General features: G+C 44.6%; 2 protein-coding genes across 2 annotated transcripts in view; one reads left to right on the top strand and one right to left on the bottom strand.

Moving 5' to 3' along the window:
* Window positions 1-18974, top strand: part of LOC121573316 (clathrin heavy chain 1) — a 45860-nt gene that overhangs the window by 3798 nt on the left and 23088 nt on the right. Inside the window, 15 exon segments of the mRNA XM_041885231.2 lie at window positions 5583-5790; window positions 6499-6501; window positions 6674-6676; window positions 12212-12480; window positions 12698-12859; window positions 13154-13267; window positions 13627-13800; window positions 14060-14257; window positions 14562-14762; window positions 15038-15190; window positions 16319-16441; window positions 17221-17358; window positions 17448-17612; window positions 17690-17870; window positions 18708-18871. Coding sequence (XP_041741165.2) covers window positions 5583-5790; window positions 6499-6501; window positions 6674-6676; window positions 12212-12480; window positions 12698-12859; window positions 13154-13267; window positions 13627-13800; window positions 14060-14257; window positions 14562-14762; window positions 15038-15190; window positions 16319-16441; window positions 17221-17358; window positions 17448-17612; window positions 17690-17870; window positions 18708-18871 — 2256 coding nt within the window.
* On the bottom strand, window positions 33-2123 carry LOC123493090 (E3 SUMO-protein ligase ZBED1-like). Its single transcript, XM_045226953.1, has 3 exons — window positions 1795-2123; window positions 648-1276; window positions 33-563 (listed from the first exon to the last, which is right to left on the bottom strand). Exons 1-3 carry the CDS (start codon window positions 2078-2080, stop codon window positions 258-260), a joined length of 1221 nt encoding a protein of 406 aa, XP_045082888.1. The 5' UTR covers window positions 2081-2123; the 3' UTR covers window positions 33-257.

The raw sequence follows: 18974 nt of genomic DNA, 5'->3' as shown, positions 1-18974 counted from the left end.
CTTTTAATTTAGACAAACAATTTTTTATAAACGATTTGAATATTATAATATAAAATAGATGAGCCTCACTTATCTCAAGTACACAACAATAACACACCACACAGACTAAAGTTCACTACGAGTATGGCACTGCCAGCCATACTTATCCAACAGTTCTGTTCTCAGTGGCTCACAGGTTTTTTGCTAAGAAAACCAGAATATTGACTTTTTCTGGCTTCAAGGATGAGCGAGTGCAAGTCACAATATTCCCTCCTGTGCTAAAAAAGACGCTCTGAGGGAGCGCTTGTAGCAGGTACACAAAGATACTTGCGTGCCATGGTGCACAACTGTGGGTAGCTGATCTTGTGCACCCTCCACCAAGCCAATGGATCATCTTCTCCATCAATGGTAGGAGTCATCAGGTAATTGTTTATCTCTGCCTCTGCGACATCTTCAAGATTTACAGGCAAAGAAGGAGAGGCTGAACTGGTCTTGAAAAAACTGCCAAGAGACCTCTTCGTCTTTTCCCCCAAGGACTGTGCACTTTGAGGCATCTGAACAGTTTCAGTACGAGACCTCTTCTCCTATTAGATGAAAACAACAGCCATTAGTTTTCCAGTTAGATTTTACAGAAAATTTTTGTTTTTGTGAAATACATAATTATTTACCCAATGATATGTACGTTGTGCCAAGTCTACTATCTCTGTCTTCAGACGAGTCTTGATAGCAGGGATGTTGTCTGTACTGATGTACTGTATTTTGAACCTAGGGTCCAGGAAACAGGCAACATCCAAAAGCTCCTGGATGTTTGGGTCTCCATATTTGTTATTGAGGTATGCTAGGACTTTGGTTTTTATTGATTTAGTCAGGTCAGTGTCCTCAGCATCTTCAGCCAGGACTGATGTGGCAAAAAGGTGGAGAACTGGCTTGAGGTAGGAGATGCTTACATACTCCTCTCCAGAAAGAGCATCAGTAAACTCCAGTAGAGGATGCAGTGCCTTGTGAATCGACTCCAACACGTCAATATCCTGCCAGGTTGGGATAAGGGAGCGTGCATATCGATCTCCAGACAATACCTGAGAAATGGCTTTGGCCTGTTCAAGCACTCTGGCAATCATCATTTCTTTAGAACCCCATCTTGTTGGGCACTCCGTTATGAGGTTGTGCTCAGGGAGTTTGAGCTCTCTCTGTGCCTCCGTCAGGGCTGCTTTCTTCTTCCAACTGTGGGAAAAGTGCCCCACCAGCTTCCTGCACAGTGCTGTTGCCCTTGACACTCTGTCATCTTTGAGTGCATTTTCTAAAAGAAATAAAAAGTAGTGTATTACACACAATTTGAGTTTTGATACAAGGCTCTCACTATTACACACTCAAATTAGCTGTAATTCTGAAATACACACATCCACAACACATCCTCTCTCTCTCTCTCAATTCAAAGGGTCTTTATTTGCATGTCAATTCTCTCTCTCTTTCTCTCTCTCTCTCTCTCATAAACACTAAAAAAACATGTAAAAAACAAAAACAAGAAAAGAAAAAAAATGCAGGTGGGCATTCCACCACAGACAGACATATGATATAAGCAAGTAAAATGAATTTACATATTAGAAAAGGAGTGGAAGTATGAATTTATTTAATCCCATCCGATTTATATAATATCATTTATATATATTTGTATATTCAGCTTTACTAATCGACGCATCTCTCTCTCTCGCACTCGCGCACACACACACACACACACACACACACACACACACACACACACACACACACACACACACACACACACACACACACACACACACACACACGATAACTTACCAATGGCAAGATGTAATCTGTGGCCAAAACATTGGAGCCTCGTCCATTCATTAAGCCGCGCAGCAAGCACCATATTCGACGCGTTGTCCGTCGTGATGCAGACGTGATTCTCCTCGTGGAGATCCCAGCTGACAAGCCCTTCTCTCAGGCCGGCTGCAATATTTTCCCCTGTGTGATCGTCTGGGAAGTAGGTAGTTTGTAGGCAGCGAGCTCGGAGGTTGAAATCTTCATCAATAAAATGGACTGTAAGACTCTGGTACGGCTCAGCTGTGCGGCTTGACCACATATCAGTAGTGCTAGCAAAAAACTCCACCGTTTTAAGTTCCGCGGCGACTTTCTCTTTGCACTTTTTGTACAGCTCCGGTATGGCAGTCTGACTGAAGTATGTGCGGGAGGGTATACTGTAACGTTTATCAAGCGTATGTATTAATGCCATGAACCCAGGCTTGGTCACCGTGCTGAGAGGCATCATATCTTTGGCTATGAACTCGGTTATTGTCCGAGTGATTTCTCCGTGCCGTTTTGAATTACGTTCATACGGAGTGACACTTTCGAACATTTCTGTCAGTGATCCCTGTCTTGAGGTATTTGGCTTGTCTCGCGCACTGATGCTCGGCATTTTGGTCATACAACTGTCATGCATTGATTTGTGGTATTTTTTTAAGTGCTGAAACAGGTTTGTAGTGTTACCCCGTGAAGTAGCAATCGGAGCACGGCATGCTCTGCACAACACCTGATGCTGCTCAGCATCTTCTTTTTTAAAACCAAAATAGTTCCACACCACCGACGTGCTGTTCCTCTTCGATATTAAAGTATCAGCTGTGTCAGTTTCTGACTGTTCCGTCGAGCAAGAGGCCATTGCGCTGGACAGCATGAAAAGTCGCGTCACGTGACCACCTCAAATCGCGCACGTTGCGATTAGAAAATCGCGTTCAGTCAAATCGCGATATTATCGCGAATGCAATTAATCGTTCAGCCCTAATTCAGCACATAAAACAACATTTTATAAAGCAAACATTATCCCTTAGATCTAGCACAGCAAACACGTTGTTTAAGTGTATGTTGCAGAACAGTGATAAAACATTTCCCCAAAAAAATATTGACCGAAAAATTAACAAAACTCAAAAGATGCATATTTTTGCTTCTGAAAATAAAACTTTAACACAAACATTTGTAAAATATAGAATATTATTCATTTGAAAATCCTCCCCCAAAATATAACAATTCTATCAGCTCTTTCAGCACCCTGACGGAGTTGACATTAGACAAAAATCTGACGGAGTTCACGTTTTACGAAGTTGACCCAAAAAACATTTTTCTTAATTCCAGTGGTATACAAAGTAGAAATGTTGTATTTCCTCAGCTGCTTTATGACTCTAAAACTAAATAAAATAAACATATTTGAACCAAAATTCATATCCTATCATGGAGTTGACAGTTTATGGTTGTCCCCATGGTGATTTCAATATTGTTTGTGTAAATCTATCGAAGGTAGGTAACTTTACAGACCATGAGTGGTCTTGTTGCACTACATGTTATGAGGACATGAAGAAGGGGTCCTTATGATGTAGCACACCCTGCTCATTCCTGATTACATAATGATGTTTGTTTCCAACATTAGGGCTGTTTTCCAAAATAAGTTAAACACTTAGTGTTTTGTTTCCTTGCCACGATACTAATGAGTATCAAGATACTGGTATCATCCCGGCCCTACTAGATCAGATCATTTTTCAGTTCATATTCATTATTGCCGTTTTTAGAAAATGTTAAACCAGAGGAATGCAGAGAACACATCTGAGCTGTGTTACTAGCTAACACAATACACGCAGGACTAGAGTACATACACATTTAGGCAGGCCTGCTGCCTAAGAGGCATCATTTAGACAGGCATCCTAATTCTGATCTTTTTTTCCACTAATTGGTCTTTTGACCAATCAGATCTTTTCACATCAGGTCATTTTCAGAGCTGATCTGATTGGTCAAAAGACCAATTAGTAAAAAAAAAAATCAGAATTGGGCTGCCTGTTTAAATGCAGCCAGAGAGGAAATGGGCTAAACAAACACAATGATGGATCACACTCATAACCATGGTCAGCATCGAATGTGAAATTGTAACACAAATGTCAATGGAGGAGTGGTGTGTGTGTGTGCATGCACTGGGCTGTGGAAACTGTGTCAATGTGTGCACACAAACTGGGTTCTGAAGACACTGGGTTGTGGTTGCGAGTGATTTAGTCTGGAATGTTCTATAAAGGAGGGCCGGGGGATGCTTCCGGTGACTCAGCCACCCCTCCCCAGGCCTTTCACAAGCACTGTATTACAGGAACTCCTCTCTCTCCAGACATGGTATGTCCTCCCTCCCCTATTGCCTTAGCTTACTCACCTTCCCCCCATCTTACTCCATCTTTCTCCCTCTTCCTCATTCTGGGCTAAGTTACAAATTACACCCAATTCCCTCTAGTGCACTACTTTTAGGGAATAGGGTACCATAGGACTCCCGTCCTATGCCTGCCCAGCTGGCAGCTACTCCCCTGGTCCCTCTTCCCCTAACATTACCTCCTTCCTTTACTTCTTCTCCTTCACCCCCCTCTATCCTCCGAGATTTCTGGCAGCCAGTGGAGATATCTCTTCTTTAGCCTCTCCTGTCTCATGTTATTGGCTGATTGGTGCTCCACCCGGCCTAACCCTTGACCACCTCACAGTGCTGGCATAGGCCTAGAGGAGACCTATAGACACTGGAGTCAGTTCAGTGTTTTCCACTATAATGGTTAAGGTTAGGATATGGGGAGGGCAAACTGATCCTAGAACACACTAGAGATCAGGGCACATTCTAGACCTACCCCGGGAAGCCCCCTCTGAATCTCTGAATTCACTAGCAGAGGCCTGACCTGAATCAGCCAGTGTTTATGGTTACACTGCACATTTATTTTAGTCTGCTGTTTACATTGTATTTACTTAGAAATAACATAATTGCATGGTAATTAAATAATAATGACATGGTAATTACGGTTTGGCATCTCTGAGATTCTCTCAAGCACTACTATGTAGAGTTTGGTATTTGGGAGTGTTGGATTATTCAAATGAAATAAGCAGCAGAAAGTACTGTTACTGTATGTTATGGTATAATGCCTCAGTAAAAGCTAAATGAATAGCAGCTGTCACAGCAAATAAAGCTTTCCAGAGTCAGCCTAATATCCTGTTGTCTGCCTGCCCTATGCTATGCCCACGCTGTTTCCCAGGCCTGACTGTTCTGGGTGCCACAACCACCTAACCTTCTCCTTGTAAAACAACCTTTAAGAATATCATCCTGGAAAATTGGACCAGAACGGGAGTTATTTTAATAGAGTGAGCGTTTAGAGAATTGTTTTCCCCAACCTAAGGCAAATGTTAGCAACTGGCAACTTTAGTTTTTTTCCTATCCTTTTTTATATATTTTTCATCGGGGTACGACTCCAGAAAATATCTTACTGCCTGTAGGTGTTCTCATCAGTTGTAGACTCATATCTTTTTCATTGTGCCACTGACTGCACTGTCCAATTCCAAATGACCCCTAGTTTGTACTGTAGCCCATACCCCTAAGCACTGGTGTAGTCCTAAAGGATTGGTTAGATATGAGCAATAATGGTACACATTTCAACTAGCCCAAAAGTGGTGAAATACCCATGTTGCTAATTTCTATCCAATCCATTGAGATGTACTACACGTGTCTAGGGTCAGGGTTTATGGCTTGACTACAGCAGTTGCCTCTGAAATACTAAACCGAGATCTAACAGCTGTGTGTGTTTCAGCTGCAGAACCTGGGGGTGAACCCGGCCAACATCGGGTTCAGCTACCTGACCATGGAGTCTGACAAGTTCATCTGCATCCGGGAGAAGGTGGGTGAACAAAACCAGGTGGTGATCATAGACATGGCCGACCCCAATAACCCAAGCAGACGACCCATTTCCGCTGACAGCGCCATCATGAACCCTACCAGCAAGGTCATCGCCCTGAAAGGTAGGCTACCACCACGACCCCACAACCTTGTGGGTGCGTCCCAAATGGCACCCTATTCTCTATGTAGCGCACTACTTTTTGGCTAGGGCCCATGGCACCCTATGTAGAGAATAGGGTGCCATTTGGGACTCACACTGACCCCGCTCCCTGACCTGCCCTCACTGTGCTCCTTATTCCACTGGTGTTATACAACCAACAAAAACGCTCTGTTGCAATGCACTTATTACTACATAGTTACTTGTTAATCCAATGCTGTTACCAGAGTAATTGCGTCATTACTACACGGGTATATGAGCAACCTATTTCAACATCACGTTGGTTCTGAAAAGTTCCCTAAAGGCAATGGTGTGTTATTTAGCAGTATAGCACACAGGATTTCTGTTTATGTAACTCCAACTTTAACATAGCTGTCAAACGCAGTGTTGTGTGTATCTGTGTTATAATGCACTATTTCCTCCCATGCTATAAATACACTCAGACATATTGGCTAAATGTACTAAATTGGTAATGTAAATCGATTTTCCGCCACTGCTTCTACTCCTTTGTCAAAACACAGGCGCATTTAGCCTTCTGTCTGTATCGGTTTGCCTTACTTCTAATGCAATCTCTTCAGGCTTTGCATATCTCTTTTTACCTCTCTCTTTCCCCCTCGCTTTTTCTTTGACTGACTCTTACCTTTCTTTCCCTTGCTTTCTGTCATCTATCAAGAGGGTGAGTGTTCCCCTCTCTCTCTCTCTCGCTCTCTCCTCTTTTTCTCTCTCTCTCCTTTTTCTCTCTCTTTTTCTATCTCTGAGATGTCTGCCTATCTCTCATCCTCTTTTTCTCTCACTGACTCTTGGCTTTCTTTCTTTCCCTTGCTTGCTTTCTTGTCACCTTTTCTCAGACGGTGAGTTCCTGCCTGTCGCTCTCTGTCTGTGGTGTTATCTCTGTCTTCGTGTCTGTGGTCTGTCTCTCCTGTCTGTGGTCATCATGTCTCTCATAAAAGCTTCCCCTCCTTAACCCACTTTTTTTCTCACCCATCTACACACAATACCCCATAACGACAAAGTGAAAACATGTTTTTAGAAATGATTGCACATTTTATTGAAAATGAAATACAGAAATATCTAATTTACTTAAGTATTCACACCCCTGAGTCAATACATGTTAGAATCACCTTTGGCAGCGATTACAGCTGTGATTCTTTCTGGATAAGTCTCTAAGAGCTTTGTTGCACACTATTCTTTAAAAAATTCTTCATGCTCTGTCAAGTTGGATGTTGATCATTGCTAGACAGCCATTTTCAAGTCTTACCGTAGATTTTCAAGCTGATTTTAAGTGAAAACTGTAACTACATTTTACATTTTAGTCATTTAGCAGACGCTCTTATCCAGAGCGACTTAGTTAGTGAGTGCATACATTTTCTTTTTTTATACTGGTCCCCCATGGGAAACGAACCCACAACCCTGGCGTTGCAAACGCCATGCTCTACCAACTGAGCCACTCGGGAACATTCAATGTCGTCTTGGTAAGCAACCCAGTGTATATTTGGCCTTGTTTTAGGTTATTGTCCTGCTGAAAGGTGAATTTGTCTCCCAGTGTCTGTTGGAAAGCAGACTGAACCAGGTTTTCCTCAAGGATTTTGCCTGTGCTTATTTTTATTCAGTTTATTTGTATCCCCAAAAAATCCCTAGTCCTTGCCATTGACAAGCATACCCATAACATGATGCAGCAACCACCATGCTTGAAAATATGAAGAGTGCTACTCCTAACCATTTTACGGGCTCCTAACCTACTGTGCTATTTTGTTAGTTTTTTTCGCGTTGTTTGTAACTTATTTTGTACATAATGTTGCTGCTACCGTCTCTTATCACCGAAAAGAGCCAGGACAGAGCTCGATGTTGTCATGTGAATTTCTATCTCTAATTCAACCTAAGCTTGAATCATTACCAGAGGTTGTAAGGCTCTGGTTTTAATCATCAATGATTCAAGGTCCACAACCCACAAGTCTTATCTGTATTTTTATTCATGGAGAGAGCTCTCCCGCCAATGACACAAACAGACGATTTTATACCTCCTGGACTTGACTCCTCCCACCTTTAGGTGACTTTTCTAAACAGTTTCCGCCTTCCCCCTTGAATGGTTAGTACCGCCCCCTCTGTTAGTGGGTTGACACTACATGATAATTCTAACATTTATACTGTGTTTGGGGTGAAATCATTTAGTCATTATTCTTAAAATCCAAATTAATCTAACAGATGTCTAATATTAAAGAGTTCTCATCTATATTATTCGTAGCCATCTATTTACCACCACAAACCGATGCTGGCACTAAGACCGCACTCAACGAGCTGTATAAGGCCATAAGAAAACAAGAAAATGCTCATCCAGAAGCGGCGCTCCTAGTGGCCGGGGACTTTAAATCAAGCAAACTTAAATCTGTTTTACCTAATTTCTACCAGCATGTCACATGTGCAACAAGAGGGGAAAAAACCTCTATACCACCTTTACTCCACACAGAGACGCATACAAAGCTCTCCCTCAACCCTCCATTTGGCAAATCTGACCATAATTCTATCCTCCTGATTCCTGCTTACAAGCAAAAACTAAAGCAGGAAGTACCAGTGACTCTCTCAATATGGAAGTGGTCAGATGACGCAGATGCTACGCTACAGGACTGTTTTGCTAGCACAGACTGGAATATGTTCCGGGATTCATCCAATGGCATTGAGGAGTATACCACCTCAGTCACCGGCTTCATCAATAAGTGCATCGCTGACGTTGTCCCCACGGTGACCGTACGTACATATCCCAACCAGAAGCCATGGATTACAGGCAACATCTGCATTGAGCTAAAGGCTAGAGCTGCCGCTTTCAAGGAGCGGGACACTAATCCGGACGCTTATAAGAAATCCCGCTACGCCCTCAGACGAACCATCAAACAGGCAAAGCGTCAATACAGGATTAAGATTGAATCCTACTACACCGGCTCTGACGCTAGTCAGATGTTGCAGGGCTTGAAAACTATTACGGACTACAAAGGTAAACCCATCCACGAGCTGCCCAGTGATGCGAGCCTACCAGACGAGCTAAATGCCTTTTTATGCTCGCTTCGAGGCAAGCAACACTGAAGCATGCATGAGAGCACCAGCTGTTCCGGACGACTGTGTGATCACGCTCTCGGTAGCCGATGTGAGCAAGACCTTTAAACAGGTCAATATTCACAAAGCTGCAGGGCCAGACGGATTACCAGGACGTGTAATCAAAGCATGCGCGGACCAAATGGCAAGTGTCTTCACTGACATTTTCAACCTCTCCCTGACCGAGTCCGTAATACTTGCATGTTTCATGCAGACCACCATAGTCCCTGTGCCCAAGGAAGCGAAGGTAAACTGCCTAAATGATTACCGCCCTGTAGCACTCACGTCGGTAGCCATGAAGTGCTTTGAAAAGCTGGTCATGGCTCACATCAACACCATCATCCTGGAAACCCTAGACCCACTCCAATTTGCATACCGCCCCAACAGATCCACAGATGACGCAATCTCAACGCACTCCACACTGCCCTTTCCCACCTGGACAAAAGGAACATCTATGTGAGAATGCTGTTCATTGACTACAGCTCAGCGTAGTCACCATAGTGCCCACAAAGCTCATCACTAAGCTAAGGACCCTGGGACTAAACATCTCCCTCTGCAACTGGATCCTGGACTCCCTGACGGGCCGCCCCCCAGGTGGTAAGGGTAGGCAACAACACATCTGCCACGCTGATCCTCATCACTGGGGCCCCTCAGGGGTGCGTGCTTAGTCCCCTCCTGTACTCCCACCATCATTAAGTTTGCTGACGACACAACCGTGGTAGGCCTGATCACCGACAACGATGAGACAGCCTATAGGGAGGAGGTCCGAGACCTGGCCACACTGCCAGGACAACAACGTCTCCCTCAATGTGAGCAAGACAAAGGAGCTGATTGTGGATTAAAGGAAAAGGCGGGCCTAACAGGCCCCCATTCACATCGACAGAGCTGTAGTGGAGTGGGTCAAGAGTTTCAAGTTCCTTGGTGTCCACATCACCAACAAACTAGCATGGTCCAAACACACCAAGACAGTCGTGAAGAGGGCACGACAACACCTTTTCCCTCTCAGGAGACTGAAAAGATTTGGCATAAGCCATAAGACTGCTGAACAATTAATCAAATGGCCACCCGGACTATTTACATTGACGCCCCCCCCCCTGCTGCTGCTACTCGCTGTTTATTATCTGTGCATAGTCACTTTACCCCTACCTACATGAACAAATTACCTCGACTAACCTGTACCCCCACACATTGACTCGGTACTGGTACCCCCTGTATATAGCCTCGTTATTGTTATTTTATTGTGCTACGTTTTATTATTTTTTACTTTCGTTTATTTAGTAAATATTTTTTAAACTCTTTCTTGAACTGCATTGTTGGTTAAGGGCTTGTAAGTAAGCATTTCACGGTAAGGTCTACACCTGTTGTATTCGGCGCATGTGACAAATAAAATGTGATATGATGTGTTGGATTTGCCCCAAACATAACACTTTGTGTTCCGGACATAAAGTTAATTTCTTTGCCACATATTTTTGCAGTTTTACTTTAGTGCCTTAAACTGTTTTAAAGTCACCATTGGCCTCATGGTGAAATCATGGTTTCATTCCTCTCCGGCAACTGAGTTAGGAAGGAGGGCTGTATCTTTGTAGTGACTGGGTGTATTGATACACCATCCAAAGTGTAGGCTAATTAATAACTTCCCCATGCTCAAAGCGATATTCAATGTGCGCTTAAAAAAAAAAAAATCCATCTACCAATAGGTGCCCTTTTTTGCGAGGCATTAAGAAAACCTCCTTGGTCTTTCTGGTTGAATCTGTGTTTGAAATTCACTGCTCAGCTGAGGAACCTTACAGATAGTTGTATATGTGGGTTACAGAGATGAGGTAGTCATTCAAAAATCATGTTAAACACTGTTATTGCACACAGAGTGAGTCCATGCAACTTATTATGTGACTTGTTAAGCACATTTTGACTCCTGAACTTATTTAGGCTTGGCATAACAAAGGGGTTGAATACTTATTGACTCAAAACATTTCAGCGTTTCATTTTTAATTCATTTGTAAACATTTATAAAAACATAATTCCAACTTTGACATTATGGGTATTGTGTGTAGGCCAGTGATACAAAATCTCAATTTAATCCATTTTAAATTCGGGCTGTTACAACAATGTGGAAAAAGTCAAGGGGTGTGAATACTACTGAAGGCACTGTATTCTGATTCCTTCTGACAAGTAACCAAATCAATGAGATCGTTTGGAGGACAGCGGAACATTCCCCCCACAAACACCCACACATGCTTTTATGAGGACCGTACGTGTTAGCATGACCTGGTGTATGCTGGTAGACTGTGTGTGGTATGCATCATCAGATTTCATACACACTAGAAGTTGTGTGTGTGTGTGAGGTATTCCTCTCCATCTCTAGATCTCTCTCTCTACAGCTTACCAGGTATGTCCTACCTCTTCACCTACGTGTGGGGTCTCTGGTAAACCGGTTCTATTCCTTGCTCACTGTCTAAACCTGAAACTATAGGACATGCTGTCAGTACTGGTCTAGTTTCATCTTCAAATGCTGTCCCTTGGGCTTAGTTCCATTTACACTGGTTGTGATATGGGAGGTTAGTAAACGATGGAGTTTTATTTCCTCACTCATTACTCTCAGCATGCCAGAGACTAGAACAGTTCAGTAGTAGCCAACACTGATTCTAGTAGCTCTCGCTCTCACTTTCCTCTAAATAGCCTGCCTGTTCCAGTGTTTCCCCTATATTGATTTAGCAGTGGCCGCGCCGCTGCTAAAATGTTGCTGCCACTCCAAAAAATATGATATATATTTTTTTATACTTCTACGGGAAAACACTGAGTTCTATGTCTCTGTTAGATTACTTGGGCCTGGAGTTTGTGACAAATGTATGTCTTATTTATTTACCTTTATTTCACCATCCATGTAAGTAAGAGATTCAGCACACATTCTCCTTTACAGCAACAACCTGGAGCACAGTTGTTCTGGAGGATCTGTCTGCTAGACACTATCTATTAGGTCATGTGTTATCTACCTATCGCCCCCTCTCTTTATCCACACACCCGTCACGCTCTCTCACTGTACAGGGAAATGGCACACTTTTGGACCATCATGGAAATCCAGTTTGCTGGGAACTTAAAGGGATAGTTCACACGCATTACAATGTACAAATCTCATGGATACCTAGAAAGAAGTCCATGGTCCTGGATAGTCAGCAAGCTACCCAAAGATGGAGTTCACTAGCTACAGTTTAGCATTAGCTTCATTCAGTGTCTCACTGTATCTCCCATAGATATAGAACAAAATTATGAATTGTTGTATTGGTCTCCCCTCCCTTTGTCCTCAGCTGCTAAGTGCCTGCAGATCTTCAACATTGAGATGAAGAGTAAGATGAAGGCCCACACCATGACAGAGGAAGTCATGTTCTGGAAGTGGATCTCTGTCAACACTGTCGCCTTGGTGACTGAAGCGGCCGTCTACCATTGGAGCATGGAGGGGGACTCTCAGCCAATGAAAGTGTTTGATCGGCACGCCAGTCTGGCCGGTTGCCAGATCATAAACTACAGAACAGACGAACAGCAGAAGTGGCTTCTGCTTATTGGGATTTCGGCACAGGTATACACAGACGCGTGCACACGCGCACGTCTTATGATCAGCATTCTATTCTATATGCATACACACCCATAGTTCACAGCACTCACATCAGTGTGTACACACATCAGACATATGTTATAAGTTAGTGTTTGTGTTCTAAAAGCACTGTACTTTGGTCCTTTTTCTAGCATGTTCAGACAGTGATGACATCCCCTCTTCTCTCTCCTCTATCCTGCAGCAAAACCGTGTGGTGGGGGCCATGCAGCTGTACTCTGTTGACAGGAAGGTGTCCCAGCCCATCGAGGGCCACGCTGCAGCCTTCGGAGAGTTTAAGGTGGAGGGCAACACCAAAGCCTCCACTCTCTTCTGCTTCGCTGTGCGCAGCCAGGCTGGGGGCAAGGTGAGAAGAGGACACTGGGGGGTATACAGGCATGGTGAACGTAGTTACAGTTCCATAACAAACCAGGACTCCTCCTATATGCATGTGAAATATTAACGCCAATCACTGTTAAGACTTGTGTGGACTTGTTGTTTTGTGGTTACTGTTGTTTTGTGGTTACTGTTGTTTTGTGGTTACTTTATGTTACTATGTGGTCAAAATGCATACGGTCATGTGTGGTCAGTGTGTTACTGTGGTCATGTGTGGTTAGTATGCGGTCAGTATGTTGACATGTGTGGTCGTGTTGTGTTCCAGCTGCATATCATAGAGGTGGGTCAGCCGGCTACAGGGAACCAGCCGTTTACCAAGAAGGCGGTTGATGTGTTCTTCCCTCCCGAGGCTCAGACAGACTTCCCTGTCGCCATGCAGGTAAGGACCTTAGGGTGCCTCTCACAATGCCTGAATGAAATGAATGAGTTATGCAGTATATTAGTAGGGTCAGACTGACTCTGCTGGCTGGGAGGTTTTCTTTCTGCATATTTAACCAATACAACTGAAGCTGTTTGTGTTCGGGTTGTGTTTTCCCTTATCTTGGAAATATTCAGTTATCAGCAACCTGCACACACATCTCTCTGTTCAGGCTTCTTTAACCATTAAAACACTTATCTGCCATTCAACAATGTTGATAGGAATTTGTCTTGGTGTTGTACACTGCTAAGAAAACCCATAGTTGTCTTTGGCCCATACAGAGGGTGTAATCTCTGTACCCCCTGATTCTCTGACCTCAGATTGGCACCAAGCACGGTGTGATCTACCTGATCACTAAGTACGGCTACATCCACCTGTATGATCTGGAGTCAGGAGTGTGTATCTACATGAACCGCATCAGCGCTGAGACCATCTTCGTCACCGCCCCCCACGAACCCACCTCCGGCATCATCGGGGTTAACAAGAAGGGACAGGTATGAACTCCTCTTAATCCCATTAGATTTACCGTATGATATGTCTGTATACTACAGGAACACTAGGGTTATTTTGTTTTTAATGGATACATGTGAAAGCATATACACATAACAAGCTATTCAGAGTTAATCATCCATTGATTGATTGATTTGGGCTGTGTCCCAAATTGCACCCTATTCTCTATGTAGTGCTATACTTTGGATAGGGCTCTGTTCAGTAGTAGACGACAATCAATTCATTTGATGCATCCCCCCTCAGGTGTTGTCAGTGTGTGTGGAGGAGGAGAACATAGTGAACTATGCCACCAACGTGCTGCAGAACCCAGACCTGGGCCTGAGGATGGCCGTGCGTTCTAACCTGGCCGGGGCAGATGAGCTGTTTGCCAGGAAGTTCAACACGCTGTTCGCTCAGGGCTCCTACTCCGAGGCTGCCAAGGTGGCTGCCTCCACGCCCAAGGTAGGTCAGACCCAAGGGCCAGGGGATAGGAGATGATCGGTTGGGTTGGGTTTGGAGGAGGGTTGCAAAATTACGGTAACTATCTCAAAATTCCAGTTGGAGGATTCCCAGAATTAGGAGGGAAAAAGCAGGAAATCCAGAAACCCCCAACCAGGATTTCTGGAAGATCTGGGAATTTTGGGAAAGTTACTGGAATTTTGCAAACCTAGGAGGAAGACAGTCTTTGAATAGATCCTCCTTAGCTTTGTTATACACTTAGCAACAATAACACTATCTTATCCTATACTCGCCCTCCCTCGTCCAGGGTATCCTGCGGACAGTGGAGACCATCCGTAAGTTCCAGAGTGTGCCGGCCCAGCCGGGCCAGGCCTCTCCCCTGCTGCAGTACTTTGGCATCCTGCTGGACCAGGGCCAGCTCAACAAGTTTGAGTCTATGGAGCTGTGCAGGCCCGTGCTACAGCAGGGACGCAAGCAGCTGCTGGAGAAGTGGCTGAAAGAGGACAAGGTAGGACTGACTGGGGATGGAGCTGTGGACTGGGCAGCCTTGTCACATTTACATTGACATGTTAGTCATTTAGCCTCAATAAAGTAGCTATCAGCAAAGTCAGAGCTGGGGGGGGGGGGAATACAGTGCTCACACAAACATCAAGACTATGTAAACAGGAGTCCCTTAACAGGGTCCATAGAGACTTTCAATCTATTCCCTTTGTATATTTACCCTGAAATTGCATTATAGCTACAGTTTATTTTGTGTGTGTGTGTGTGTGTGTGTGTGTGTAGCTGGAGTGTTCTGAGGAGCTTGGTGACCTGGTTAAGGCAGTAGATCCTACTCTAGCCCTCAGTGTCTACCTCAGGGCCAACATACCCAGCAAGGTGATCCAGTGCTTCGCTGAGACCGGACAGTTCCAGAAGATAGTGCTCTACGCCAAGAAGGTACAGTTCACTTCCAGAGTGGATGGACATCTCTTTGGATGTGTTGCAAATTGCACCCTATTCCCTATATAGTGCCCTGGTCAAAAGTAACGCACTATGAAGGGAATATGGTGCCATTTGGGAGGCACAACTCTCGTAGTATCTTATAGCATTTTCCTCTATGAATACGACGAGACAGCCTATAGGGAGGAGGTCAGAGATCTGATCGTGTGGTGCCAGGACAACAACCTCTCCCTCAACGTGATCAAGACAAAGGAGATGGTTGTGGACTACAGGAAAAAGAAGAGGACCGAGCACGCCCCCATTCTCATCGATGGGGCTGTAGTGGAGCAGGTTGAGAGCTTCAAGTTCCTTGGTGTCCACATCACCAACAAACTAACATGGTCCAAGCACACCAAGACAGTCGTGAAGAGGGCACGACAACCTATTCCCCCTAAGGAGACTGAAAAGATTTGGCATGGGTCCTCAGATCCTCAAAAGGTTCTACAGCTGCACCACCGAGAGCATCCTGACTGGTTGCATCACCGCCTGGTATGGCAACTGCTCAGCCTCCAACCGCAAGGCACTACAGAGGGTGGTGCGTATGGCCCAGTACATCACTGGGGCCAAGCTTCCTGCCATCCAGGACCTCTATACCAGGCGGTGTCAGAGGAAGGCCCTAATAATTGCCACCCTAGTTATAGACTGTTCTCTCTGCTACTGCACAGCAAGTGGTACCGGAGCGCCAAGTCTAGGTCCAAGAGGCTTCTAAACAGCTTCTACCCCCAAGCCATAAGACCCCTGAACATCTAATCAAATGGCTACCCAGAATTTTATATTGTCTTTTTTGTGTTTTTTTTTTTTTTGGGGGTATTCTTTCTTAAAACTACGTTGTTGGTTAAGGGCTTGTAAGTAAGCATTTCACTGTAAGGTCTACACCTGTTGTATTCGTCGCATGTGACAAATACAATTTAATTTGATAGTTTGCATGGGATCCTGCTTTTATTAGGACGTTTGATTGATCAGAAGTACCTCGTTTTAAAATGTCAACTTGCTCGTTTGTCTCATCAGATGACGGTGTTGTGATGTGGCCTCCCATATCTATCAATCTAATCTCCGCCCCCCTCTCTCTATCTCTCCCTGGTATAGGTGGGCTACTCTCCAGACTGGGTGTTTCTGTTGAGGAATGTGATGCGGGTCAGTCCAGACCAGGGTCTACAGTTCTCTCAGATGCTGGTTGCAGATGAGGAGCCCCTGGCCAACATCAACCAGGTAACACACACGCACAAGCACACACGCACAGGCACACACAGACACGCGCAAGCCCGCACACACTGCCCAGTGTGGGAGCCTCCCGGTTTGTTATTCCATGTGGGAGAGCAATGCCAGGAATTCTCTGACTTAGGGAGCCTTCTTCCTTTTAAGGGCATATCAACTTTCCCTTCCTCCTGTCTGAACTGGCTCTGGGTACAAGTTGCCCACAAGCACAGATTTAGGTTGCCTATTCCCAACATAGTGCACTACTTTCAACCAAAGCCCTAAGGGCCCTGGTCAACATTAGTGCACTATATAGGGAATAAGATGCCATTTGGGACACACCCCTATAATCAAGTTTAGAGGTAATTTCATGCTACCTGATGATTCCCACATTCTGAATGGAATTCTTTAAAATTAATATTATACTGTCTTCCTGTGGGTTCCTTATTCGCTGCTCATTTCTCCCTGCTCCTTCGAGAGCGAATCATCCTCTAACCCTTAGCTCTTAGGTACTAAAGTATAGCAGATCTGAAAGGTTTGGAGAGTTCAAGATGAATGCCGTAGCATATCAGAAAGTGGAGCAATTACCATATTACTTATCATACCTAAAGGATTGTTTTTGATCTACACAGTGTCTATGGAGCTAGAGGTTGTATTAGGATTGAACATTGAGTGCAATCTGATCCAGTAGTGCATTCCCTGATGAAGCAGGAGTATGTCCCTGTGACTCTTGATTACCTCTTTCTCTCCTGTGATTGGTTGCTGATGTCCACCCTCTCTCTTGATTGGTGTAGATAGTGGATGTGTTCATGGAGGGCAGTCTGATCCAGCAGTGTACCTCGTTCCTATTGGACGCTCTGAAGAACAACCAGCCAGCCGAGGGACACCTACAGACACGCCTACTGGAAATGAACCTCCTCCATGCTCCCCAGGTACACACACACACACACACACCTTTCATAATGTCCGTTGTGTTTCTATTGGTCCGTTGTGTTGTGTTATAACTTGTGTGTGTATCCAGGTGGCCGACGCAATCCTGGGAAACCAGATGTTTACTCACTATGACCGAGCCCACATCGCCCAGCTGTGTGAGAAGGCTGGGCTACTACAGAGGGCTCTAGAACACTACACTGACCTGTTCGACATCAAAAGGGCTCTCGTACACACACACCTTCTCAACCCTGAGGTACGTACCAGTAGGTGTGTTTAAATGTACCCTCTGTTTGGGGTGTGTTGTATTAACCCTCTCCTCTCTCCCTGCAGTGGCTGGTGAACTTCTTTGGCGCCCTGTCAGTAGAGGACTCAGTAGAGTGTCTTCGGGCCATGTTATCAGCCAACATCAGACAGAACCTTCAGCTGTGTGTCCAGGTGGCATCTAAATACCACCAGCAGCTGGGAACAAACACCCTGGTGGATCTCTTCGAGTCCTTCAAGAGCTTCGAGGGTACGTCTGGATCTGGCCTCTTATGTTTGAAAACGTGTCAGCTTGTGGCCTGTGTGTAATACAATACAATGTAATATTATTCATCTACAATGTATGTTCTTAACTCTGGGTAGCATGGGCCTGGGAGGCTCACAGGGATATTGGTGTCCACAGTACTCCACCAATTATAAATTGTTAAACTCAATACTATTCCCCTTTATTACATTTTTACATGAATGCACTGTGATTTTAAGCTGGCAAAGTTTTCTATCTGCCTCATGGCAAAATGTGTAGAATTTCAGGATATTAGCTTTATAATAATATAATATAATATGCCATTTAGCAGACGCTTTTATCCAAAGCGACTTAGTCATGTGCGCATACATTTTTACGTATGGATGGTCCTGGGGATCGAACCCACTACCCTGGCGTTACAAGCGCCATGCTCTACCAATTTAGCCACAGAGGACCACTCATAGCTGCAACAACAACAAATATCTCTGCCCCATGACAAAATGTGTAGAATTGCAGGAAATTTGCAACATTTCTCTCTGATGCCAAGAGGCGGTCCTTTTAAAATGCTCTTTCCCTGGGCCCGAGACCTGGTTCATCCAGCCATGTACTTCAGAAGCCAAAGTAAAACTCCTTGTAGGCTATTTTTATTACACTTGAGTCTGATTATGAGGGGGTCCCTGATGAATTTGCTAACACAAAAGGGGCCTACCATGGGTTTGAATCTCCTACCTTTGCTGTCCCCTCTTTATTGTCCTATCGTGTCGGTTTACTTGGGCGGCATTCACAGGGAAACTAGGAAACTTATTCAAATGTGAAATTGTGTTCTTCCTCTTCCTCTCCCAGGTGTGTTCTACTTCCTGGGTTCCATAGTGAACTTCAGCCAGGACCCTGACGTCCATTTTAAATACATCCAGGCGGCCTGTAAGACCGGACAGATCAAGGAGGTGGAACGCATCTGTAGAGAGAGCAATTGTTACGACCCGGACAGGGTCAAGAACTTCCTCAAGGTACCAGGGCTACCCTAGCAGTGTTGGTTGGGTGAACATTTAGCACAGTCGTTAGTCTGGCAGACTACAATCTCTCTCTCTCTCTCTCTCTCTCTCTCTCTCT

Source organism: Coregonus clupeaformis, chromosome 18, assembly GCF_020615455.1.
Source record: "Coregonus clupeaformis isolate EN_2021a chromosome 18, ASM2061545v1, whole genome shotgun sequence".
NCBI classification, from domain to species: Eukaryota; Metazoa; Chordata; class Actinopteri; order Salmoniformes; family Salmonidae; genus Coregonus; species Coregonus clupeaformis.
Note: the sequence above shows the minus strand (reverse complement) of the source record. Positions and strands in the feature narration are given on the sequence as shown.

Excerpts from the sequence above, each read along its gene's own strand:
- LOC123493090 (XM_045226953.1), bottom strand. The coding sequence starts at position 2,080 with ATGTGGTCAAGCCGCACAGCTGAGCCGTACCAGAGTCTTACAGTCCAT. Across the intron at positions 1,277-1,794 it reads CAGATTACATCTTGCCATTG|AAAATGCACTCAAAGATGAC; the intron begins GTAAGTTATCGT and ends TATTTCTTTTAG. Across the intron at positions 564-647 it reads CACAACGTACATATCATTGG|GAGAAGAGGTCTCGTACTGA; the intron begins GTAAATAATTAT and ends TTCATCTAATAG.